The following is a 27928-nucleotide window of genomic DNA, read 5'->3' as shown; positions in this document are numbered from 1 at the left end:
CCGGCGTCTGCGCAGCTCTGTAGAAATGAATGGAGCGCTGGTCACGCATGCGCACAAGCGCACGCATGCACACAGACCCCGGATGTCCGAGGTTTGTGATGGAGAACTTCAGGGGACTTTCAGTCCCCCGTTCTCCCTATCGCTGCCAATGATCATACATGTATCCCCTATCCTGTGGATAGGGGATACATGTCTTTTGCTTAATGGCAGAGCAGGGAGATACCTCCCTGCTCTGCCGTACTGTTCAGTGGCGTCCCGCTGTAGCAGCCATAGCGGCTGCTAGCGGAGCCTCGGGCCATGGTGGGGGTCCGTGCCGGCGGGCGACACGGGCCCCCTCATGCCGCGGGCCCCGTAGCAGCCGCTACTGCTGCTACGGCGGTAGTTACGCCACTGTATGTATATATTATGTATATGGGTGATGTAGTGTATGTATATATTATGTATATGGGTGATGTAGTGTATGTATATATTATGTATGTATATGGGTGATGTAGTGTATGTATATATTATGTATATGGGTGATGTAGTGTATGTATATATTATGTATATGGGTGATGTAGTGTATGTATCTGGGTGATGTAGTGTATGTATATATTATGTATATGGGTGATGTAGTGTATGTATATATTATGTATATGGGTGATGTAGTGTATGTATATATTATGTATGTATATGGGTGATGTAGTGTATGTATATATTATGTATGTATATGGGTGATGTAGTGTATGTATATATTATGTATATGGGTGATGTAGTGTATGTATATATTATGTATATGGGTGATGTAGTGTATGTATATATTATGTATATGGGTGATGTAGTGTATGTATATATTATGTATATGGGTGATGTAGTGTATGTATCTGGGTGATGTAGTGTATGTATATATTATGTATATGGGTGATGTAGTGTATGTATATATTATGTATATGGGTGATGTAGTGTATGTATATATTATGTATGTATATGGGTGATGTAGTGTATGTATATATTATGTATATGAGTGATGTAGTGTATGTATATATTATGTATATGGGTGATGTAGTGTATGTATCTGGGTGATGTAGTGTATGTATATATTATGTATATGGGTGATGTAGTGTATGTATATATTATGTATATGGGTGATGTAGTGTATGTATCTGGGTGATGTAGTGTATGTATATATTATGTATATGGGTGATGTAGTGTATGTATATATTATGTATATGGGTGATGTAGTGTATGTATATATTATGTATGTATATGGGTGATGTAGTGTATGTATATATTATGTATATGGGTGATGTAGTGTATGTATATATTATGTATGTATATGGGTGATGTAGTGTATGTATATATTATGTATACGAGTGATGTAGTGTATGTATCTGGGTGATGTAGTGTATGTATATATTATGTATGTATATGGGTGATGTAGTGTATGTATATGAGTGATGTAGTGTATGTATATATTATGTATATAGGTGATGTAGTGTATGTATATATTATGTATATGGGTGATGTAGTGTATGTATATGGGTGATGTAGTGTATGTATATATTATGTATATGGGTGATGTAGTGTATGTATATATTATGTATATGGGTGATGTAGTGTATGTATATATTATGTATGTATATGGGTGATGTAGTGTATGTATATATTATGTATATGGGTGATGTAGTGTATGTATATATTATGTATATGGGTGATGTAGTGTATGTATCTGGGTGATGTAGTGTATGTATATATTATGTATATGGGTGATGTAGTGTATGTATATATTATGTATATGGGTGATGTAGTGTATGTATATATTATGTATGTATATGGGTGATGTAGTGTATGTATATATTATGTATATGGGTGATGTAGTGTATGTATATATTATGTATATGGGTGATGTAGTGTATGTATATATTATGTATATGGGTGATGTAGTGTATGTATATATTATGTATATGGGTGATGTAGTGTATGTATATATTATGTATATGGGTGATGTAGTGTATGTATATATTATGTATATGGGTGATGTAGTGTATGTATATATTATGTATATGGGTGATGTAGTGTATGTATCTGGGTGATGTAGTGTATGTATATATTATGTATATGGGTGATGTAGTGTATGTATATATTATGTATGTATATGGGTGATGTAGTGTATGTATATGGGTGATGTAGTGTATGTCTATATTATGTATATGGGTGATGTAGTGTATGTATATATTATGTATATGGGTGATGTAGTGTATGTATATGAGTGATGTAGTGTATGTATATATTATGTATATGGGTGATGTAGTATATGTATATATTTGTATATGGGTGATGTAGTGTATGTATCTGGGTGATGTAGTGTATGTATATATTATGTATATGGGTGATGTAGTGTATGTATATATTATGTATATGGGTGATGTAGTGTATGTATATATTATGTATATGGGTGATGTAGTGTATGTATATATTATGTATATGGGTGATGTAGTGTATGTATATATTATGTATATGAGTGATGTAGTGTATGTATATATTATGTATATGTGTGATGTAGTGTATATATTATGTATATGGGTGATGTAGTGTATGTATATATTATGTATATGGGTGATGTAGTGTATGTATATATTATGTATATGGGTGATGTAGTGTATGTATCTGGGTGATGTAGTGTATGTATATATTATGTATATGGGTGATGTAGTGTATGTATATATTATGTATATGGGTGATGTAGTGTATGTATATATTATGTATGTATATGGGTGATGTAGTGTATGTATATGAGTGATGTAGTGTATGTATATATTATGTATATGGGTGATGTAGTGTACGTATATATTATGTATATGGGTGATGTAGTGTATGTATCTGGGTGATGTAGTGTATGTATATATTATGTATATGGGTGATGTAGTGTATGTATATATTATGTATATGGGTGATGTAGTGTATGTATATATTATGTATATGGGTGATTTAGTGTATGTATCTGGGTGATGTAGTGTATGTATATATTATGTATATGGGTGATGTAGTGTATGTATATATTATGTATGTATATGGGTGATGTAGTGTATGTATATATTATGTATATGAGTGATGTAGTGTATGTATATGGGTGATGTAGTGTATGTATATGAGTGATGTAGTGTATGTATATATTATGTATATGGGTGATGTAGTGTATGTATATATTATGTATATGGGTGATGTAGTGTATGTATATATTATGTACGTATATGGGTGATGTAGTGTATGTCTATATTATGTATATGGGTGATGTAGTGTATGTATATATTATGTATATGGGTGATGTAGTGTATGTATATATTATGTATATGGGTGATGTAGTGTATGTATATATTATGTATGTATATGGGTGATGTAGTGTATGTATATATTATGTATATGAGTGATGTAGTGTATGTATATATTATGTATATGGGTGATGTAGTGTATGTATATATTATGTATATGGGTGATGTAGTGTATGTATATATTATGTACGTATATGGGTGATGTAGTGTATGTATATATTATGTATATGGGTGATGTAGTGTATGTATATATTATGTATATGGGTGATGTAGTGTATGTATCTGGGTGATGTAGTGTATGTATATATTATGTATATGGGTGATGTAGTGTATGTATATATTATGTATATGGGTGATGTAGTGTATGTATATATTATGTATGTATATGGGTGATGTAGTGTATGTATATGAGTGATGTAGTGTATGTATATATTATGTATATGGGTGATGTAGTGTACGTATATATTATGTATATGGGTGATGTAGTGTATGTATCTGGGTGATGTAGTGTATGTATATATTATGTATATGGGTGATGTAGTGTATGTATATATTATGTATATGGGTGATGTAGTGTACGTATATATTATGTATATGGGTGATGTAGTGTATGTATCTGGGTGATGTAGTGTATGTATATATTATGTATATGGGTGATGTAGTGTATGTATATATTATGTATATGGGTGATGTAGTGTATGTATATATTATGTATATGGGTGATTTAGTGTATGTATCTGGGTGATGTAGTGTATGTATATATTATGTATATGGGTGATGTAGTGTATGTATATATTATGTATATGGGTGATGTAGTGTATGTATCTGGGTGATGTAGTGTATGTATATATTATGTATATGAGTGATGTAGTGTATGTATATATTATGTATATGGGTGATGTAGTGTATGTATCTGGGTGATGTAGTGTATGTATATATTATGTATATGGGTGATGTAGTGTATGTATATATTATGTATATGGGTTATGTAGTGTATGTATATATTATGTATATGGGTGATGTAGTGTATGTATATATTATGTACGTATATGGGTGATGTAGTGTATGTCTATATTATGTATATGGGTGATGTAGTGTATGTATATATTATGTATATGGGTGATGTAGTGTATGTATATGGGTGATGTAGTGTATGTATATATTATGTATATGAGTGATGTAGTGTATGTATATATTATGTATATGGGTGATGTAGTGTGTGTATAGATGTATATATTATGTATGTATATAGGCGATGTAGTGTATGTATATATTATGTATATAGGTGATGTGTATGTCTATATTATGTATATGGGTGATGTAGTGTATATATTATGTATATGGGTGATGTAGTGTATGTATATATTATGTATATGGGTGATGTAGTGTGTGTATATATGTATATATTATGTATGTATATATTATGTATGTATATGGCTGATGACACACATGACATGACACAGCGGCTCCAGCCTGACACTATTGCCGGGCCTACTGACTGCTCCCCGCACACCGCCGCCCCCTCCTCATATACTTACTATACTCTCCGCCATGTCTGCTTCTCCACGGTCTCCTCCTTCACCTCACACCGCAGTTACCTCCGGGGATTCCCGGCCTCTAACGTCTTCAACCGGCCGGTCCTGCGCACTGTCACTTCAATAAGCTTCCCCCGGTGTAATCCCAGACACCAAGGTTCCGGCACCGAACGTTCCGGCCTGGCAGGAAGCGCGCCACCTTCAGGCCTCAGTGTGTATAACATGACGAGACTTCAGCTAATACTGTACTCGCGGGACACTGATAAGGAACCCGACACTACACCCTGAGAAGATGCCCACTGTCACCCCACACAACAAAGTACCTAATGTCCTCCTCCAGACCTCCTATCTAAGGCCACAATAACAACCATAGAAATCAAAGCCTGCCCCTTAACATTGCCAACCACAGTGCCCCCATAACAGCGCCAAATATTTCCATTATAATAGATAGTGCCAGCTAAAATGTCCCCATACCACTGAAAGTCACAGAGCCCCCATACCAAATCCACACGTGCGAACAAGGCTGAATTCACACATGCAGTTTTTGATGCCGTTTTTTTAAGCCAAAGCCAGGAGGGGACACAAAAGCAAAGAGAATGATAGCGGAAAATCCAATACATCTTCCTTTTGTATCCAAAAACTGCATGTGTGATTTCAGCCTAAGACCCTGTTCACATGGCAGATTTTTTGCGGAACATGCCACAGATTCCGCTGCAAAACTCAGTCTGACATTCATTTCAATTGGAGTCGGACGCTTCTTTTTACCCGCTAGTTGATTTTTTTCAGCTAGCGGGTAAAAGAATCCTCCTGCCGACAGCAGGAATAATTCTGCAGCAGATTTTGCAGCGGGACCTGCCACGCAAAATCCGCCGTGTATACTAACCCTAAAGGTATATTCACACAGTGCAGGTTTTTTAGTGCCGTTTTTGAAGCCACAACCAGGAGTGGATTTTAAAAAAAAAGTCAAATCTTTTCTATAAACTTCACCTCCCTTTTCAATTCATCCCTGGTTGTGGGTTCAAAAACTGCACCAAAAAAATGCACAGTGTGAATATACACTTAGGCCAGTGTCACGCGCGCAGTTTTAATGCAGATTTCGGCTGCGTTTTCTTTTTCTTTTGACAAAGCCAGGATTCGACACAAAATTAATGGAAAGTTTAAAAGAATTACATACTTCTGTCATCGGCTCAAAAAACCGAGCCAAAAACTGCACTAAAAACTGTGTGTGTGTGTGTGAACCTGGCCTTAAGGTGATCATTGACCTTAGATGTATATTGACAGATCCGACCGAATGGGGATCTGCCGACAATCTTATGTCTATGTAGCCCTAAACACTGAGTGTGCCCACCCATGCCGCCTATGTTCTAGTCATCATTGCCTATTATTAAACTCTGATTTCCCCAGGATAGAGGGGGTTAAATAAAGGAGGGTAAATGAGCCGCACCAGGAGACATGGTGCCTCACATGATAAGAGGCTGACCTCCAGTCTCCTGATTAACTTGCCGGGGGATGGGATAATCTTCAGTTCATATTTGCCCGGTTCAGAATTGAATGCATGTGAAAATGGGCACCAAAATTCACCGCCTTTTTCAGAGACTGTGTCCTCTTTCCGTGCGGTGGAAAAGCCCGGAGGAACGTGAGGAATCGAGGATCTTGTTACCCAAGGTAAACATTCCTTACAATCCGTGTGATCGGTAATTGATTGCTAAAATTTTTTTTATTTATTTTCAAAATACTATATTCACATTATTATGACCAACTCCTACTTTCGGCATTGCGTTGCCCATGAAGGAAGTGATGTGTCGAGGTTGGCGGTTTTTCTCGCACAGCGTCTTCGGTTGTGATCCATGCAGGGCTGGGCTTTCTGGTGTGGATGACCATAAAAAAAGACATCACCCGCCTACGGTGCCACCGCTTACTGCGCAGGGACGCTTATTGTGCAGGATCCTGCTACACTAATAGAATGTAGCTGCAATTTTAAGGGGGGCACTGATCTGGCTTGCTATAGAGGGCACTGATTATGGCGGGCAATATTATGGTGGAGGGACTATCCTGCAGGGAGGGAATGACTTGCTGGCAATGTCACCAGTGGGGGCCATGACTATGGATAGTAAGGTCACGGGGTGGGGCAATGACTTGACTGGCAATATTGTAGGGTGGGCACTATTTGACGCTCCTCTTTTCCTCTCAAAGGTTCGTAATGAAGAAAATTTCCATTTCCTATATGTAATTTCAAAATTGTGAAATCTCTTTCCGCAGGGGGCTGTCAACCCGAATACGAAATACGGCCTAGAATCCGATGACTTCCTATACTACTCCCACAGCAGTGGTGCTGAAGTGGACCGCTCGACCACCTCCGTCACTCCAAATAACTGGCCACCACCTCGAGGCCATCGCCCTGATCCCCTCATACCGTCCATCAAATATCTCATGTTCTTCTTCAACTTTATCTTCTTCACATTGGGCTTCGGCCTGCTCTGCATTGGCTTTTGGGGTCTTGCCGACAAACAGTCCTTGATGGGAGAAAAGATTGGAAATTTGGGCACCGACCCCATGCTTCTATTTGTTCTGGTGGGCCTGGTGGTGTGCGTCTTGACGTCCTCGGGATGCGTTGGGTTCATCAGAGAGAACCTTTGTCTCCTCCGACTTTTCTTTGCTGGGATTTCTGTGCTGTTGGTGTCACAATGTGTGGTGGCCCTGGTGGTCCTTTGTTTTCATAAACAAATTCAGGATTCAGTGAAGACGACCATGCTGGTAGCCGTGAGCAGATACCAAGACGATGCCGACCTTAAGTTTATACTGGATGAGATTCAACTTGGCATGGAGTGTTGTGGAGTGCAGTCCTACCAAGACTGGTCTACAAATCTGTACGTATTCTGCCGAATTATATCTGAGGAGCTTCCATTTATTTATTTGATCTAGGGCTGATCCTGAGTTACAGCCTGTATCCTAGTCCAGAGCTGCATTTAGAATTCTAAAGGCTTCAGAGCAAAAATCTCTCTGCATCCCTTGCTTTTTTAGTGTCTGCACAGAGCTTGTTCTGGTGATTTACATTGTGGGAATTAATCTTTACTACAAGATATGTGCAGTTATAGTTATCTGATGTAGGGAAAAAAAAATCTCAGCTAAACTGTTAGGGGAGTATCTGTCGACAAGCTTATTGACGGTTTCTAATGGCAATGAGCAGAACTGCGAATGCTCTAGAGTATATAATAAAAGATGTAACTCCGAATCAGTACAGTATAAGTAATGTATGTACACTGTGACTCCACCAGCAGAATAGTGAGTGCAGCTCTGGAGTATAATACAAGCTGTAACTCCGAATCAGTAATGTAGTGTATTTAAGTAGATTGCACCTACATATACATTCAGGGGCGTAACTGCCTATAGTTTGCCCTACAAAAGACATGCATCCCCTATCCACAGGATAAGGGATACATGTGTGATCGCTGGCAGCAATAAGGAGAACGGGGGACCGAAAGTCCCCCGAAGTTCTCCATCACAAACCTCGGACTTCCGGCGTCTGCGCAGTTCAATAAAAATGAAAGGAGCGCTGGTCACGCATGTGCACAATTCATTTCTATGGAGCCGCAGACAGACCCCAGAAGTCCAAGGTTTGTCATGGAGAACTTCGGGGGACTTTCGCTCCCCCGTTCTCCTTATCGCTGGGCGTCCCAGCGATCACACATGTGTCCCCTCTCCTGTGGATAGGGGATGCATGTGTTTTGTAGGAACAACCCCTTCAGTGGCGTCGCGCTGTGGCAGCTGCTAGCGGAGCCTCCGGACATGGGGGGAGGGGCCATGCCGGCGGGTGGCACGGGCCCCCTCATGCTACGGGCCCCATAGCAGCCGCCACGGCTGCTAAAGCGGTAGTTACACCACTGTATACCTTATAAAATGTTATTTACGAGTAAACCTATAAAGTCTATGATCAGCTGGGTTGTCGTGTAGACAGCCTTTGCCCACATGCCCTATTTTGGCATACGGACATCACAGATTAAGTAGTAGAGGTTGGGAACTGACCGCTGTGGTGGCTTTGTCATTTCCAGAAGGTCTTCTGGGGTGTGGGACCACAAACTATTCATACTGACCTTGAACCTAATGAGTCTCTACTTCCACAGGTATTTTAACTGCAGTTCTCCTGGAGTCAACTCATGTGGTGTCCCTTATTCCTGCTGCATCGACCCACTTCAGAATGGTACTGTACCCAATTCTCAATGCGGATTTGGAGCCCTTGATATGGGTGAGGCCATGGCTGGCAGCCTGATCTACCTGGGAGGATGTGTTCCTCAGCTTGTGCTTTTGGTCAATCGCAGAACTTGGGATATCACTGCTGGTTACCTTTTGGTGACTGCCATAGAATTTGTTTGTATTGTTTGTGCCCAAAGAGTAATAAGAGAAATCAAGGTGGTAAAATCTCTTTATTAAAGTCTCTGTTAATCTTTAGAATGGTATACGAGTGATCCCTACCGGTGACGGGTGGTTATGTTATGGTTACAACTACTATCGAAGGTGATGTCCTAAACGGGTGCAAAGCAGGTGAGCTTTATGATGAACTGTTATGTCCTATCAGCTCAATACACCATAAAGGTTATGGAGACTCCGCTCTGATCTTGATAATGAGCAGGCCCCGGAGACGTGGTCACCTAAGTGTGGTTCCTCTCTGATTGAAATGGAAGCCTACTATGACTACAGTCATTTTAATGGAGAACACTGTACGAGTGGCCAACTCTTCAATGGACCTCCTCATTCTCCAGGAGTTGGGTACCCAACCCATCTTAAGAGACACCAGTCCTGACTCTTAGGAACAGCTTTCAACATGGTTGTGGGTTCTAAAAAGCTCCGTGTCCAGATTTGACAGTGTCAAACTTTCTAGGCTCTTTACAAACAACCATTGAATGGGATATTGTAGGAAAAACTAGACCTCATGAAGTATGATGTTGAGTAGAGGGACCTCCAGAAATGGTAACTCTTTCTGAAGGCTAAACAACGGACTACAACGGTACAAATCAATAAAACTATGGTGTATCAAATGTCCTCTCCATATACGTGTTTCACCTATTCACAGTAACCATGGACCTAAATGGGAGAAGACCATCTTGTGTTACGGTGTTGACCTTCAAAACACAAGAATGTGTAAGTCTAGTGGTGCTTTTGAGAACTGGAAAAGTGTCACGTGGTTTCGTAGATTCTGGTTCTTTCAGAACTAAAAAAATGGCTTTTACTTTTATCATTAAAAAGAAACGACTTTCCACCATATGGAACCTCAAACATTCACCAAGGATCATTAAAGAGTTTCTCTGTTACCACTTGTTAGAAGGTCCCTTGACAGTAAGGTGATCATACAGTGTCTGACTGCTGGCGCCTTCGGCAATCAACTATATTCTGTTGGGAATCCTGGCAGTAAGTGTTGAATTTCCCTGCAGCACCACCACAGGGGAAACTAAGCATTACACAGTGCTCATTCATATTAATTGGTTGTCTGTGTAATACAGGACAGGTCCTCTAGAGCGAGAGACGCCCTTTGTAACCACTCTCTATTCTGGCCAAGATTTGAGGATACTGAGCAGAGGACACCCCCCCCCCTCTATTCTGGGTTCTCCAAGCTGGACAACCCCTTAATGGTCCACCGGGGCTGTAATCATAGGTCTCCATTGAAAGACTAGGAATTTGGCCCTACTCTGCCAAAACCACCATCATTGGTTACAATTTATGGTCCTCACTATGTCATGGTTTTTTCACCTCCCTGTTTTGTGTTCCTTTTATCCGCTGCATCTTTGCTCCTCATCCAGGTTTCTCCCCAGTAGTGAAAAGATCACCCATGAAGCTCCGTGTAAGTAGGCCCCTACAGATGGTCAGATGGTGGACCTCCTAGAAGCTCCTGGTGGTAATACCCTGGCTTACATTTGGTGACCCTATGCTTGTGTATGTACCCTTATACACTTCTGATACCAATATGGGCCAAAACATGTCATCTCATCGACTTAAAGGGTGGTTTTGTTTTTGTTTTTTTACCAGAAACCGCTTCTATGACAGATTATTGAGTGTCCAGCTGTGGAGACCCCAACTGAAAATGAGTAGGCTAAGGTGAGGTGGTCACCTAGGTGTGGTACATCTCTATTGAAAGAAATAGAAACCGATTTAGTAAGGCACCCTTAGGGCTAGTTTATACAGAGTATTTTGATGTGGAAACCGCGTCAGAAACGGCACCAGAAAATGCCTGAAATCGCCTCTCATTGATTTCAAAGGGAGGTGTTCTTTTCCCGCGAGCGGTAAAAAGAAGTGACCTGCTCTGTCTTCAAAGTTTCCGTCTCTGACCTCCCATTGAGATCAACGCGGCATATGCCCTGCCGGCAAATCAAAATCCGGCAGATTTTTCCGCCTGCAAAAAACTCAGTGTGAACAGGGCCTTAAAGTGCAGCTAAATGTTCGACAAACTTCTGACATATCATAGTGACATGTCAGAAGTTTGTATTGGTGGGGGTCCGAGCACGGAGACCCCCACTAATCGCTAGAACGAAGTAGCTGAAGCGTTCGTGTGAGCGCTCAGCTGCTTAGTTTCTGTTCGGCTTTTTCCGGAAATAAATGTATCGTGTACGGGCTCATAGGCTTTCCAGCTCCCTTTTTAATTTTGAGGTAGAGGAACAGCATTTCTTCAGTTGAACCAGGGACGAAAACCACCTTGGTAGCAAGATTGGCAATACACAGTGCTACTTGACAGACCAGTCCTAAATGATGGCATGAATTCCTCTTACATGACCCTCCTGAAAGAACCAACTTCTATAGATATATGGGAAATGCTAGCGATGGAATTCCCTAATATGCGCTTATAGGTTCACCAGAGGTCAACTTATGACGCGGCCACAACCCCATTGGTTGAGGGACATTGGCATTTCCCTCTAAAAGTTTGGCATGTTTTCCAGGCTGCTCCACCTCCCACCCATGCGTAACCCAAGATCCTATTATATATGACCGCCTATAGTATAAATACGTAAGTAAAGAGTATCCGGCACACCAATTTGAGAAAAAGGTAATTTTTATTTTGTTTTTTTAATGCCAGTGGCGGAGTGCGACGTTTCGGTCAAGGCGACCTTCTTCAGGCACTGAGCCGTGCTGGTTAGACTGCATATACGAGCGCTTAGTCAAAATAATAGCGGCTGGCCGCTTTGTAATGGAGCTCCGTTACATAGTAGCCAGCCGCTATTATTTTGACTAAGCGCTCGTATATGCAGTCGAACCAGCACGGCTCAGTGCCTGAAGAAGGTCGCCTTGACCGAAACGTCGCACTCCGCCACTGGCATTAAAAAAACAAAATAAAAATTACCTTTTTCTCAAATTGGTGTGCCGGATACTCTTTATTTACTCATCTTCGGGTTCGGCCCCTATCCGTGCAAAAACCCCTTTTCCACCCGTATCTGGCGCTATCTGAACTTATATACATATAGTATAAATACATTGCCTTGATTCAACTCTGTAGATGCATTGAGAATATGTAGAGGAAAATCTGACGTGCCCAGTTTTTTGGGTCTTAATTTTTTTTTGTTTTGTTTTTTCTTCTTGGAGAATTTTTGTGGATAATACAAAGCCAACACGTGATCCTTTATCTTATAGAACAGTTGTGTAGTTCGGATTAGATGAGCAGATTACGGGTGATTTATACAGACCGTAGCAAGGACAGGGGAATATGTACAAGATTATATCAGCAGGCAGCTAAGGGTTTATGGATCTAGACTAAAGACACCGGATTAATACAGCCAAGAAATGTATCACTAGAAAAAAGATATTGTGAAGAACAGAATTTAAAATGCATGTATTGTTTATAACTTTATTTTTTATTTTTTTATGTTCATGTGTCCCCTTTTCCCTGCTAACAGGGAATAATTCAGAAACCTCTTCAGTCCCCAAAGTATTCATCTAGAGCCGGGGTCTCAAGCACGAGGACCGCGGGCCGCATGCGGCCCCTGAGGCTGTCATCTGCGGCCCGTGGGACACCGAGCCGCTAGTATCGGCTCTGCTCCGGTACTCTGTGAAATCCCTGACATCGTTGTCCATGAATGGACACACGATGTCAGGGTCTTCCCCAGAGCGGAGTTCCAACCAGAGCGTTTGCATAGGTTCTGCTCCGGGATTGCTGGGGAAGACCCTGACAAACCTGTTCATATATGGACAGTTTTGTCAGGGTCTTCCCGCAGAGCGCTAGTATAGGCTCTGCTCCAGAACCCTGTGGAATTCCCTGACATCGCTGTCCATATATGAACAGGTTTGTCAGGGTCTTCCCCAGAGCGGAGTCTCGGGCAGAGTGCTAGCACAGACTCTGCTCCGGGACTCTGGAATCCCCTGACATCGCTGTCCACATGTGGGCAGCGATGTCTAGGGCTTCCCCAGAGCTAGACAGTGATGTCAGGAGCACAGTAGGAGCGCTAGTAGCTGGGGTTGCCCCTGACATCTCTGTCCATATATGAACAGTGGTCAGGAGCAGAGCTGGAATCCCAGGCAGGGTGCCAGAAGCGGTTCTGCTCCGGGACTCCAGCTCTGGGCAAGCCCCTGACATCACTGTCCATATACACTGATGTCAGTTGCTTCCCCAGAGTTCAGGAGCAGAGCCTATACTAGTGCTCCGCTCTGGGACACCGGCTCTGTGGTTGCCCCTGACATCACATTCCGGTCCAGGAGGATCCCATGACGTCACTGTGTATGAACAGTGACATCAGGGGCTCCTCCAGCAGAGGAATCCCTGGCCAAAGCGTTGGCAACGCTCTAGGAGTGGAATCCCCAGCCAGAGGGAGCCCCAATGGAGCTATCTACTGGTGGTGTCTGTGGCACTATCTACAAGGGGTGTGTGTGGCAGCATCTACAGAGGGCACTGTGGCATGATCTAAAAAGGGACTGCCTAATTTTGAAATTTGTGTGTCTGCCAAACGCTGCCAACTGAGCCGCCGGACTGCATTTAGCGACACTTAAACTGTAAAACTGGATTGTTGAAATAAGCACGTGGAGAAATCTCGCAAATTTCCGGTAAGTTTAAACCTAGCGCTATTATTATAGTAATGTAGTATTATAGTAATATAGTGTTATAGTAGTTCTAATAACGAATTGATTAACAATAATTTTGTAATATATCAAATTTGAAAGTAATGCGGCCCGTCAACTTCACATTTTTTCTATATGTGGCCCACTTACCTGGCCGTGTTTGAGACCCCTGATCTAGAGCAAGGGTCTCAAACACGCGGCCCCTGAGGCTGTTATATGCGGCCCGCCGGGCACCGTAGCTCCCTCGGGAGAGGAGAGAGCCAGCCGAAGGAGGAGCGTCAGAGCTAGAAGCGGCTCTGCTCCGGGACTCCGGTTCTGGGGAAGCCCTTGACATCACTGTCCATATGTGGACAGTGATGTTAGGAGCAGAGCTGGAGTCCCAGGCTAGTAGCACTCTGCCTGGGACTCCGGCTATGGTGTTGCCCTGGACATCACATTCTGGTCCAGGAGAATCCCCTGGCATCACTGTCTATGGACCGTGACAAGGGCTCCTCCAGCAGAGGAATCCCCAGCTAAAGTGTCGGCAACTCTCTGGCTTGGGATTCCACTCCTAGAGGTAGCCCCAATGGAGCTATCTACTGTGTGGCACTATCTACAGTGTCATTATCTACAGAGGGCACTGTGACTTTTTCCATAGAGGGAACTGGGGCACTTTCTACGGGGGGTTGCATTATCTATAGAGGGAACTGTGGTATTATCTACAGAGGGCATCGTGGCATTATCTAGGGGGCGGAAGTGTGACATTATCTACGTGCGTGTGTGTGTGGCATGATCTACAGAGGGTACTGTGGCACTATCCAAAAAGGGGCTGCTCAATCTTTACGTTATTGCATCTGCCAACTGAGCCACCGGACTGCATTTAGCGACACTTAAACTTGAAAATTTTAATAAGCACGTGAAGAAAACTCGCAAATTTAATGAAAGTTTAAACCAAATTATAGTAGTGTTCTAGTGATGTAGTAATGTATTCTTATAGTAATGTAGTGTTCTAGTAATGTAGTAGTGTTAGGCTGGGTTCACACGACCTATTTTCAGACGTAAACGAGGCGTATTATGCCTCGTTTTACGTCTGAAAATAGGGCTACAATACGTCGGCAAACATCTGCCCATTCATTTGAATGGGTTTGCCGACGTACTGTGCAGACGACCTGTAATTTACGCGTCGTCGTTTGACAGCTGTCAAACGACGACTCTTAAAAATACAGCCTCGTCAAAAGAAGTGCAGGACACTTCTTTGGACGTTTTCGGAGCTGTTTTCTCAGACTCCAATGAAAACAGCTCCAAAAACGGACGTAAAAAACGGCGCGAAAAACGCAGCGAAAAATGCGAGTTGGTCAAAAAACGTCTGAAAAGCAGGGTCTGTTTTCCCTTGAAAACAGCTCTGGATTTAAAGACGTTTTTGGTCACTACGTGTGCACATACCCTTATAATAATGCAGCATTGTTATAGTAATGTAATATTATAGTAGTGTTGTAGTAATGTCGTATTGTCGTAGTAGTGTCAGGCCTAATTCACACGTGCGTATTTCACGTCCGTGTTACGCGCGTGAAAATAACGCACGTCACACGGACCTATGCAAGTCAATGTGGACATTCGGACAGTCAGACTTTTATAGTAATTTAGTAGTATTCTAGTAGTTCAAATAACTAATTGATTAACAAATAATTTTGTATTGTAACAAATTTGAAAGTAATGCGGCCCGTCAACTTCACGGTTTTTCAATGAGTGGCCCACTTACCTGACCGAGTTTGAGACCCCTGGGCTAGAGTAATACAAGAAATATGAGATGGGGAGGAGGGAGATGAAGCTGCAGTTCTCTTGCTCTCTCTGAGACTGAATGCTGTGAGAGGGGAAGAGGAGCTGAAGTGGGGAGACATCTTATTGCCGCCGTGGTCTGAGCATAGAATTAATATCACGCGAGGTAGAATTGCTCAATCAGTAGGAATTGAAATAGAAAATATGCAAATAAGAATTACTCAATTTTGCTAATCGGGGTGGTCATGCACCGAAATAGCTGTCAGCCAAACGAGCATTCGGCCGACATGTCATTTCTCCCGACTCCCCCATAGGAGTGCTCGGTTAGCTCAGCAATGTGCACATGTTTATTTTAATAGGGAGAGGGGAAGAAGCTGCTGCTTGAGGGGGTCTGCCAGCGGTTTAGTCCTCAGTCCCCATTAAAATAAACACGCACCCTTGACTGAGCTGACCGAGCACGTATATGTGGGAGCCGAGAGACATGATGTGCCTGATCCTTCTTTCCTCCAACATCTGCCGTTGGGAGAGTCAGGTTGACCCCATCCACATAGATCGTTGACTAATTCCACGGAAATCGTGGGTTTGGCCGAGTCCTGTATACTCTCTATGGGCACATTTTAAGAGCAGTAACCCATTAGTTTCTTTATGGGAGGTCGACCATGTCAACCACTATTGTCCCCACCTTTTTCTCCTCAAAATAGTGAGTTTTTAATATTGACCAAAAAAAAACAGGACAACCCATGTTGTACCAGTGACATACAGCATGCGTCAAATTGCAGGTGACCCCATCCCTCCTGCTCCATGAGTGACGCCACCAGATCTCCACAGGAGCAGAAGACTTGACCATGTCACCTACTGCGGGAAAAGCCTATTCCTAGGCAGCCATCCAAATAAGTTCTTCAACTATGAAAGTGCTGTTGGCGAAATGACTGTGACTCCAATTATATTGCTCTACTTTTTTTTTTTTATTCCAGAAACAGCGCCACACTTGTCCATGGGCTGTATGTGGTATTGCAGCTTAGCCCCATTTAAGTGATAAAGCTGAGCTGTAAGACAAAATGGTGATGGTATTGCCCATGGACAAGTGTGGCACTGTTTTTCCTCCATTTTGGTTAAATAGGTTGTACAGAATTAGAAAAACATGGCTGTTTTGTTTTTGTTTTTTTAAAACAGCACCACAACTGTCCACAGGTTGTGTGTGGTATTGCAAATCAGCCCTGTTCGCTTCAAACGAGCTGAGCTGCTATACCAGATACAACCCATGGACAGGTGTGGCGCTGTTTTTCCTTAATTCTGTGCAAGCCCTTTAAGTATTGATAGTGGGTGGGCCTTAGCTAAAGGCCGGGGCTATCCTGGTCCGGCCTCCTACTGCAGACAGTAGTAGGGACATTTTCCTGCTTCAGTAATCCGACGTTTGGAAGGTAGAAATATTTACGACTCCCGAAACCTATGGAAATTTTAATGAAAAAGTTGAAATATGAAGAGGGATGTTATATGGTACAAACCCATCCAATGGGCTCTGTCCTCAAGGGCATGTTCCAAAGGTGACTGACCCATAATGGAAAGCAAAGAGGACAGATATGACAAAAAGTTAGGAGGAGAAAATATAATTTAATCCCAGACAATGTATGTTGTAGCTATCGCACTGCTCTGACACTAGGACAGGTAGCAGTTGTACTATCTGTTTTTTTAGGAATTTGGGGGCAACTGGAGAAATAAAAAATAACAAAAACATTGGCAAAAAGGGAAACATCGATGTGGACAAAGAGGGTGAAAATCTCATGAAAGTTGATGGATGGAGATTTATGTGATTATTCTCCCAGGATGCCTGGGATGTATTGTACAACATGGCGGAAATCACCGAGATCTCTATTGGATGGGGCAGTTGCAGTGTGTTAAAGTTTTTGTTTTTTTCCAGGGGAGAAAGCCGGCAGTTCAGCATCGAGAACTCAGAGGAGCAGAGTTGGGCGACCTCGTCCTGTACCGATTCCTACACACACTACATCTCCCTGTACCGACCAGCCAGCAAATAAAAAAACAGGCTTGAGCAACAGGGGCATCTGGGGTTCTAGATGATGCCATACTGGGCCAGTTCGTGCAGCTCCAAGTGGTTGAAGGCTTCCCAGGGGCAGATGACGGTGATGTCTGAAAAGAGATAACAATCGATATTAAGTGAGGAAAAAAAATAGGAAACTATATTGGGTCCTTAAAGAACTTTGGCTAAATGATGACTGGCCACCAGGGCCACCCCAAAGAATTTCTGGTCCCCCCGACAAGACAAAATTTTTGGCTTCTCTACTTCAGTTGAGAACACACTTCTACATTTATTGGTGCAGGGTCTACCACCACAAGCTTTTATTGATTATCTCTATACCAGCTGAATATTTCTAAGACAACTAAAGCTCAGCTTAAGGGTTAATACATTTTATTTCCTGGCAGCTGGGTGTGGATTAAGTAACTAGTATGCATATTGCTGGTGGAATGAGATGGGGTTCGTAATATCCCTGGTGGTCTAGGGTGACTTAGTTAACATATATTATCTGGGTGATGAAGTTTACAGTAATAGCCCTGGTGGTCTAGGGTAGTGGTTAATGTCTACATGCCTGGCGTTCTAAATTAATGAAGGGCCAAATGCTAGTAAAAAGTGTTAATGCTAGCATCCCTGGTGGTCCAGGGTAGTAAAAAGTGTTCATGCTGGCGTCGTTGGTGGTCTAGGGTAGCAGTACATGCCTGGCGTACTAAAGTAAAGAAGGGCCTAATGCCAGTATCCCTGGAGGTCTAGGGAAGTAAAACGTGTTCATGCTAGCATTCTTGGTGGTCTAGGGTAGTAAAAAGTGTTAATGTTAGGATCCCTGGTGGTCTAGGGTATTGGTAATGTGTACAAGCCTTGTGTTCTAAAGTAATGAAGGGCCTAATGCCAAAATCCCGGGTGGTCTAGGATAGTAAAGTGTTCATGCTATCATCCTTGGTGGTCTACGGTAGTGAAAGGGTAAATGGCAGCTCCCTGGTGGACTTAGTTAGTAAAAGGGTAAATGTGTCTAGTGGTTTACTCACCTCACGGGCTCCAGTGATGACTCCCATGTACTGTCTGACAGTAACCTAAAACGTATGTGCTCATCACGTTCAATTTCCCCTTCTTGATCTTACTGATCATTAGGCTGAACTCTTGTCGACCGTTAAAAAAAATTGTCCAGAGGGTCTGGTGTTACTAGGCCACCTTACCTTCAGGCTCCCTAATTTGGATTCATTAAGTTGGATGGAATGGGCAGACCTGCTGACCACAGCATATTGCATGGCTGTAGTCCCATGATGTGACCTTCATGAGACTTCAAGTAGCTAAACTTTTTTTCAACAGTTCTCCAATCTCTTCTGCTGGGTATGATGAATTTGGTGGGGCCAAATATCAGGTCAACATGTGGTTGCATTGAGTTCTCCCCATTCACTCAACCCAATGCATTTCAAAGACGTTCCTATGGAACACTACCATTGCATCAAGGCTCCGTTTGGATAGGAATACATGTTGGAAGTTGCTCTCTAGCTGTAGGCCCTTGGTACATGGTGATATTCTTTACCCAAAAACCTCAAGAGACAGCGCTATCTACATAAAGTGACAACCTGCCTATCTTTTTGGGTTGACTGGGCTATCAAGACCACATGGATGGTGCGTAAAGAGGTTGTCTGAGGACAACCCTTGTCCATATGGGTACCCAGCCGGGGAACCCTTTCTTGAGCCAGAACCGAGAGCCCCTCTGTAAGAGCAACTTCTGCCCTCGCAAACTCGAATGGTCCATGAATGGCCGCCATGTAATAATACATTTTCCATACAGTGGCTACTGTCGGGAAAATACCTCAAGCTCCGTTCTGGAAGGGAATGTCCTGGATGAGACCATTTGTTTGACCATTAAATAATGAAAAGTTTTGGAACTCCACATTTTCAAGATCTCTGCTTGCTGAACTAGAATAATCAAGCTTTATTTATAGAAGACCACATAGCCTCTCTCTTAATGGCAGTGTTTAACCCCTTCACCTTGAATTAATATAAATAAAATGCAATGATTTTTTTTTTACCTGTTCCTAGACCTTCCATTCCAGGGATGTCGTCGCCAAATCTACCAGAGAAGTAAGGAGGTATTTTAGGGAGGAGAAATAAAGCTGTATTGAATGGAATAGTTAACCTATAGTTTAAATGGTATGTACACTTTTCGAACAATTTCTTTTTGTATTGTTCCAATGCATCAAAAAATTAAGCAACTTTGCAAAAAGTATATAAAAAAATGTCCTACTGTTTTGTGTTTACAGCTCCTGTGTAGACGTGAGTCTCCATGGTTACAGACTACAAAAAACCTGTGTAGTCTGATCCTGCAGTCATGTCCCACTCCACTACCTCTGCCCCTTCTTCTTGCTAACATACAGTAGGTAAGCAATAAGAGGAGGGTTGATCCAAGGAAAATGGACGTGTTTACACCCAAATTAGGGACATCACTTTACTGCCTATGCATATAGATGTATTCCAGTTCTAAAATCCTTAAAGTACCCCTGGAAGAAGATATGAAGTCCCCTACCTGTCCCCCCTACCAGAGCTGCCCTCAATATTTGCCAGCGGTCACCTGAATGTGACTGATCTCCACAAAATTTACTTCTGTCACCTTCGGAGTGAGCAGAGGCTTCACCCGGGGCAAAGTTTCCGTTTGCTGGCACCATCCCTGTAAATAAATATTCACTCCAAAGTGGCTTGATGACACCCCCCCCCCCCCTGCCACTCTGTCCCAGTATCGCCCCCGGAGGGAGGCCTGTATTGTGAGTATGAAAGATTTCTTAAAGCAGTGTCTAGTTTAGAGAAACCTTTAAATATCCTCTAAGGAATGTCGGTGTTAATAGAGGGGGTTCTCGCAATCAAGACCATCTTCTATTAGCCAGTGCTGATAATAACTAGAAAGAGCGTCTTTTGCTTTGGAGGACCCGGCAGATCCATGTAATACATGAACACTCCATTAATCTCAATAGGAACCATGTAATGCTTAATTTCTCCTGTGGTGGCACTGCAGGGAAATTAAACACTTGCTGCTGGATTCCTCCCCAGATAAGAGCTGATCGCTGAAGGTCCCAGCAGGGGACACCTTGTGATCTGCTTTTCATCAGGTACACTTCTAACAAAAAAGGATTTTCCAAAGTCGACAACCCCTTCAAAGGATCATTAGACTACATTCCCCTTTAAAAGTCGGAATGCCCTGAAGAATTTTTGATGCCCATGTCTGAAGATCTCTGCGGTTCTTGAACATGACCCTATACACTGGACTTTAGTAAATAGTCCTATCCTATATCTGCCCTTGTGGGTGTTGACAATAAGTTGTGGCGTTAGGTCCATGTTCTCTTACCCCTGAACTCCTTTCTTTGGGGGTTTACTTTTAAACTGTCTGGTCTGTCGCTGCTTGAATTTTGGTGGTCCTTTCCTTGGGGTGGCAGGTCCCCCAGTCACACGTGTGGCAGATTTAATCTCTGCCTTTGCTGGCTCAAGATTCATGGCGGTTTTTGAGCCTCTCTAGCTCCGGTAGACTCCCAGGCAAAGTGGAAAAAATCTCGGTGATGCCAGGTGAAGGGAGGATTTGAAGAACCACCTGGAAGAAACAAATATAGGGAAAAAATGTAATGACTGAAGTACCGTTCCTAAAAAAAATCTAAGTTATTAGTATGCAGGGTATGATGACCATATACAAAGTGGACTTCTATAATGGACAATGCATTATCTCTCATCTGTATGAGACATCATCAGGTTTGTACCTGTACATGTGAGCCTTATTTCCATAGCTGTCCTTAAAAGGTTGCTTGAGATTTTGCCCCACAATACTTATTATTGGCCAGGAGTACAATAACCATGGGCCACACCAACACACACCCCTATCCCATGTCACAAGGACCTGTTAGTACAAGCCACGTAGACAGACTTCCTATATGGTTTCTATATGGGCTTATGGTGGACTAAGACCTTGTTTGATTCTATCGAAATTGTCTGCGTCTGCCATCTATCTATGATGATACGTATGCATAAAGCTGGCCATAGTGCCCATTTTTAGCTCAATGGGAAGAGGGAATAAGCCGTTGCCTTTCTCGGGAGCAAAGGATTGGGCAAGTTGAAATCAAACATGCCCCATTCTTCGCTGTCGGGGGACAGTTGGGAGGCTCCCATACAAATTTAGATTCCACCAAAATTGGCATGTTCCGTCAAGTTTTATCTAATAAGTATGTCCAGTTTTAAAGCTTCATAGTCTTCACTAAGATAAATAGTGACCACTTCAACCCATGGTTGACATGTTGACAAGCTGTAGAACATTAGAGGAGCAGAAGTAGAGCAAATATTCCAAATTTAAATTTATGTGGACTTTTGAAGTTATAGGCTCAGATGAGATGGGTCCCATAGCAGAAACACAATAAGAGCTGCCTTCTGGTGATGTTCTTCACAACCAAACTTGGAAGGCCTAGCGCTTGTGCTCTTCCACCTTTGTTGTAGTAGAGAAGGGCCCTCAGGCTGGTTCCCCTATCTTGGTTTGAGACTATTGTGGAGACCAGGAGCAATACACAGGAGCAATGAACCAAAAATAATGGTCACTTTACGGAACAACATCACCCTTAAAACCTACCTCTACTTGTATCACTCAATTTAGGCCGCACTGTTATGAGAATTCATGGATTCAGGGTCTATTTGGTTAAGTTCTCGAAGGTTGGCATTGACCCCCTACTGCATGGCCCAGATGGCATTGCATTCTTGCAACCCTAAGTTCCTAATTTTGACCCTAACCAAGGCAACCAATCATAATTCCTTCCTGTTGTTTCTCTCCTTAGTGACCCTTTTTTTTTTCTAGTGCAATTTTGAAGAGAAACTCTAATCTGTGCTCACCTGTGTATTAACTCGGCTCAAGTCTGATCCTCTTAACCCAAGGACGTGAAAGGCAATTATCCGGATGTGATATGTAATGAGAGCGAAAACACTGGAGGAGGCAGAGAGGAGAAAGTCCAGGAATACAGCTGCGATAGTGCACATGAATGGACCTTCTCAAAAGTGTAATTGTCATTCTACACACGGCTTTATGACCGTAGTATTCGACGACTCCAGTTTGTAACCTTATGCTTACAGTAGACATGGTGGTGGTATATTCTTGTACTATATAGGAGAAGTTATATAGTAGTTATATTCTTGTACATAGGGGGCAGTATTATAGTAGTTATATTCTTGTATATAGGGGTAGTATTACAGTAGTTATATTCTTGTATATAGGGGCAGTATTATAGTAATTATATTCTTGTATATAGGAGCAGTATTATAGTAGTTATAATCTTGTACATAGCAGACAGTATTATAGTAGTTATATTCTTGTATATAGGGGCAGTATTATAGTAGTTATATTCTTGTACATAGGGGGCAGTATTATAGTAGTTATATTCTTGTATATAGGGGGCAGTATTATAGTAGTTATATTCTTGTATATAGGGGTAGTATTATAGTAGTTATATTCTTGTATATAGGGAGCAGTATTACAGTAGTTATATTCTTGTATATAGGGGCAGTATTATAGTAATTATATTCTTGTATATAGGAGCAGTTATATTCTTGCATAAAGGGGCAGTATTATAGTAGTTATATTCTTGTATATAGGGAGAAGTATGATAGTAGTTATATTCTTGTATATAGGAGGCAGTATCATAGTAGTTATATTCTTGTATATAGGAAGCAGTATTACAGTAGTTATATTCTTGTACACAGGAAGTATTTAGGGGACTATACAGGGCTCACTATACATAGAAATAATTGGGAGATAAACTCAAGCACCGCACACACTCCTCCAATAACCGGGGATGTGAGACCGATTGCTTAAACCAGTGGGTAAGGGGCCCACTGTCAGGGTCAGCTCACACTGTTTTTCCGCACTGATTTTGCAGAAACCACATTGTAATTCGCGCCAAAAATCTGCTGAAATTGCCCCCCTGTGATTTCAATGGGAGGCCGAGGCGTTTTTTTTCCCTGGGCGGCTATTGGCCGCTTGCTGGAAAAAAAGTGGCACGTCTTTTCTTACCGCGCTTTCCGCCTCTGACCTCCCATTGAAATGAATGGGAGGCAGAAAAAAGCTGTGTTTTTTGCCTGCGGTCCTTGCATTAGCTTGAAGGACAGGTATAATGTCTATTACAAAAGAACTACGCAATAGAAGAGGGTCAGATATATGTAGCAGAGTTGAGTTGAGTTTGGTAATGTGGCAAAGGTGTGAAAGTCAAGAACTGCAATGTAAAAAGTTGATGTTAGAGGTTTGTCTGATTCACAAAGGAAGAGCAGTGCAGAGATCAGGTGCAGCACGGAAGAAGTCATAGATACATCATCGCAAGTCATTCATATGGGAGGATAATAGTTGTAGGTTGTTATCAGAACAGGGAGCACAGGTGCCAATAAGCAGTTATCCTGACCCGTCCAGCAGCCTGTATAGGGAATAAGTCACTGTGCATGTACGTACAGACGGTGAGTGATTCCTTATACAGGTTCACGGTCGGGCATGACAACTGTTGCCTTGGATGTGGGCGCACACGCAAACTGCAGTAGCGGCCTTTAGTAAGATGTCCATGAGGTGAGAATTTACGGGAAGGCACCTCCGGAGTGTCACTTTAAGATGCAACTTGGTCTCCTAGGGTTTTGTGTATACATCTCCTGTGCATACCTAGGGGTTTCTCTATGGTTGCAGACTACAAACATATGTGTATTCTGATGTCATCTATCTTCCATTCCACTACTGCTCTTTTTATGTTAAAAAGAGGGGTCAGAGGGAGTTCTACATGACTGCAGGATCAGACTACAAAATTTGTTTGTAGTCTGTTACCATGGAGACACATAGGTCTGAAAAGGAACTCTATACACAAAACAGTCAGTACCCTTAAAAGGCACACAGACGTACAGTATGGGCCCATAGCCGGTTATGGACACTATATTTAGGATCTGTGTGATATGTTTATGCGCTGGATGTATAAGAGAAAGGCCACTCAAAAATAATTCAATACAATGAAGAAAATTTCCTTTTTAGATGTGGAATTAAAGAGGTTTTTAGGGTAATGTAAATAAAGCTTAATCATTTTATGCCGTAGAACATTTTAATATACTTTTGGGTTTAAACATGTCTGCTTGCTGTCAGTGAACGTGAACCTGTTCTGATCATGTTCATCTATATCAGAGGTCTCTACTGCAATGAGTCGTGTGCCTGTGTCAGTTGGACATGATCAGGACAGTGTTTCTAGTCTGTTGATGTAAACTAGAATGTTTTCATTCACTGCTTGCAAGCAGACATCTTTAACATGGTGAGGAATTGAAATACAAAGTATATTCCATGAAACAGAAGAAAATACTGTAAAGGGGTTGTCCAGTTTAGAAAACCTATTTTCATATATCATATTAGGGAATTCTGAGTTAATAGGGGGGAGGGGGTCTCTGTTTAGGATCCACATCTCATGGCCAGAGTGGGGAGTGGTTATAAAGAGCATCCTCGCTCTGGAGGACCTGTCCTGTCCAGCATTACACAGACAACCCATTAATATAAATGGACACTCTGTAATGCCTAATTTCTCCTGTGGTGGCGCTGCAGGGAAATTGAACACTTAATGACAGGTTTCCCCACAGATTACAGCTGATCACTGGGGGTCCCAGCAGGGGACACATTGTGATTGGCTTATTGTCAAGAGACCCTTTAAACAAGTAGGGATTGTTCAAAGCGGAGAATCTCTTTAAGGAGTTTCAAACAATTTCATATACAAAAAAAGATTGGTTGATTGTAGATGTGTCTAGGCCTTATCGGCCTTCTATGGTTGTAAGAAGAGCTCAATATCTTTCTATTCACTGCCTAAATACTGCACTGGGCCAAATCATTTGAACAATGCATGGACATCTCTGGAGTAACTGCTACATAAGCTGCAGCACTCAATCAGAAGTTGGCTTAATGGGGTTGTCCACGTTTTGGACAACATCTTCTCTAAAGTATCTTCAAGACACATTTACCTAATGGATGGGATGTCCTCGTGGCACAAGCAAGTCTTGCTTAGTAGGTCCTGTCTGAGTTTTGCATAAATGTTAGAGCAGAGGAACCTCAATGAGCTTCTTCAGAAAGGGGTTCCTATCATTCGAAACGGACTTGTCCAAAAGTGGACATCCCCATTGAATCATTCTACCTCAAGGTAGACCATGCAAACTATTCCCTAGGTTCTACTGTTAGTCAAAAGTCCCTTAGGAGAACATCATGAAGGTCACCTAAAAATAAAGTTCTCATACTTGGAAGGGTTGAGATGGGCTGGTGGCTTTTAATGACTAAGTTCACATTCACAAATCTAAAACGGTTTCTTTATCTTCTGCTTTATCATTTTGTCAACAAGCGACTGGAACCATCTGTTTTTGGAGAATTGACATTATGGAGATGAGGCCTTCTCTGACAGATCAGGCTAAGACATCTCAGGTCTGTACTGTGATATCATCTGAACCCACAGGGAATTATTATTAATATTGATGTTCTGCTTGACGTTGATGCTTCTAATAACCAGACAACCTAAGCTGTTATTGCGCAGGTTTTACAGCATTGCCTCACGGGGGACAAGCATTGATGAAATAATTTACCTTCCTTCGCATGTAATCCTCTTAAACAGCGTTGAACAGGTCATGTGAATATATTCTTAGACATAACTCCAGCAGAGTATGGAATTATTTTTGTGCCTACAAACACTCAGGCTTCCTTGTGGGGTTGAAGCCATAAAATGTTCAAGGGTCTACATACAATTCGGGAAGCTGTTCTGGTTGGTTTGGGTGCCAGCTCCAGTTGACCCCATGCTCTGTCCCATTTTGTGAAGGGCTATCCAATCTCCCAGGTCCTACAAACAAGAACAGTAGAGCCAACCCAACGAAAGGTGGTCTGGTGATTATGCTATTCTACCATAGGACGTCTGAAGGTGTGATGCATTTTTGGCATGAGGACACATGGATATGGTAAATTGAGATGGATATTGTTGACACATCCTCTCTGAGGTCATGATCTCCTTGGCTGTCCACCGTGGGCCATCTCTACCCCATTCAAACACGTTTTAACAATGTTTCTTATTCCAGACCATCCGGTGAATCCAGATAAATGTGAGCTATGACGTCGTTGACCATATTTTTACTGTTTTTGGTGAAAATAAAAGGTTTTCCTTGATGAATCACAGAACACCCATTCTACCTTCCATTAGACTCTAGGGTTTAGTGAGTACAGTTGCCTTCACCAAATAGTGAACTCCATGGTGGCAGGAAGTATGTCCGGTATATGATCGACTACTCACATAAGTGTCACAGAGGTGTTCGGAGCCAGTCAATGATGACCGTATGACCTTACAACATTTACTTGTTGCGTTATAAAGAATACAAAAAGTGTACTGACCCGAAAAGTAAGCTTCATAGGTGTTGGAAAGTTTCCAGGGGAAGGAATAATTCTGTACCTCATTGGTGAATTGAGTTCTGTATGAACCCTTTAGACCTGACCATCAAGTCGACAATATCGGAAGGCCAATTTCCACTGAAAATCTAACCACTGGTTCATCTTTTTACTCAAACACTTGGACTTCAAATATTTTTTTCATTTTATGGACTTCTGTACAATATGTTTGGGTCTCCCCAGACCTTGAGGTTTATGGAGGGAAACTGTTACATACCAATATATAGTATATTCCAGAATCAGTCCTTTTTAACAAATGTTCTATTAGGATATTCGAACAATAAAACCAAAGGTTTTACCCAGCAGGAATGATCCAAAAGTGGGGTTTTATCTACTGAGCCTTATGAATTATTTTGTGCCTAAGCTTCCATATTGTTTCAGAACTTGAATCCAACAAAGTATCTCCTGGTCCCATTTTGGACCTTGGTGACTTCCTTGGAAACTGAAAGTAGGTTCTTACCCGTAATTATTGTTTGAAGACTTAGTGGACTTGCTGTAGACCTCATTGACCATTATGATGGTTTCAAATGATTGATATTTAGTACCAGGATGTCTGGCAAAGGGCATAAACAGCCATGCTTGGGTCTTTAAGTGCAAATTTTGGGCAAAAGTTCATATCATCCCCCTTGGGACAAAAAGCAGAAATCCCCTTTGGGCTGGCTCCTCCCTTGCTTAGGCACACACATCCAAGTGTGAATAAGGCCAAGCAGTGCTAACCACTTACCAATCCATGCTACCACTAAGCTGCCCTCCACTAGGCGGAACTTGTGAGCAGCCAATCAGAATAAATCTAACCAGCTGTTGTTTCTTACTTCAGAAATAA

At 42.0% G+C, this 27928-nt stretch overlaps 3 protein-coding genes across 4 annotated transcripts in view; 1 reads left to right on the top strand and 2 right to left on the bottom strand.

Moving 5' to 3' along the window:
- The window catches only part of NPLOC4 (NPL4 homolog, ubiquitin recognition factor), a 39300-nt gene extending 34304 nt beyond the window's left edge, over positions 1-4996 (bottom strand). The window contains exon 1 of the mRNA XM_075845968.1: positions 4847-4996. Within this exon, the coding sequence (XP_075702083.1) occupies positions 4847-4861 (15 nt within the window). The 5' untranslated portion in view covers positions 4862-4996. The remainder of the gene's footprint in view (positions 1-4846) is intronic.
- Positions 4997-5024: 28 nt separating this feature from the next.
- TSPAN10 (tetraspanin 10) lies at positions 5025-9271 on the top strand. The gene is made up of 3 exons (XM_075845969.1): positions 5025-6508; positions 7103-7710; positions 8965-9271. Exons 1-3 carry the CDS (start codon positions 6395-6397, stop codon positions 9269-9271), a joined length of 1029 nt encoding a protein of 342 aa, XP_075702084.1. The 5' UTR covers positions 5025-6394.
- A 7979-nt stretch (positions 9272-17250) lies between these two features.
- The window catches only part of PDE6G (phosphodiesterase 6G), a 53216-nt gene continuing 42538 nt past the window's right edge, over positions 17251-27928 (bottom strand). For both annotated transcript variants that reach the window (XM_075846842.1, XM_075846841.1), the window contains exons 2-4: positions 21004-21243; positions 19697-19737; positions 17251-17773 (exon numbers count right to left, since the gene is read on the bottom strand). In XM_075846842.1, the coding sequence (XP_075702957.1) occupies positions 17697-17773; positions 19697-19737; positions 21004-21149 (264 nt within the window). In that variant the 5' untranslated portion in view covers positions 21150-21243 and the 3' untranslated portion in view covers positions 17251-17696. The remainder of the gene's footprint in view (positions 17774-19696; positions 19738-21003; positions 21244-27928) is intronic.

This window comes from Rhinoderma darwinii, chromosome 13 (genome assembly GCF_050947455.1).
Source record: "Rhinoderma darwinii isolate aRhiDar2 chromosome 13, aRhiDar2.hap1, whole genome shotgun sequence".
Taxonomy (NCBI): Eukaryota; Metazoa; Chordata; class Amphibia; order Anura; family Rhinodermatidae; genus Rhinoderma; species Rhinoderma darwinii.
This window is presented reverse-complemented; position numbering and strand designations above follow the sequence as displayed.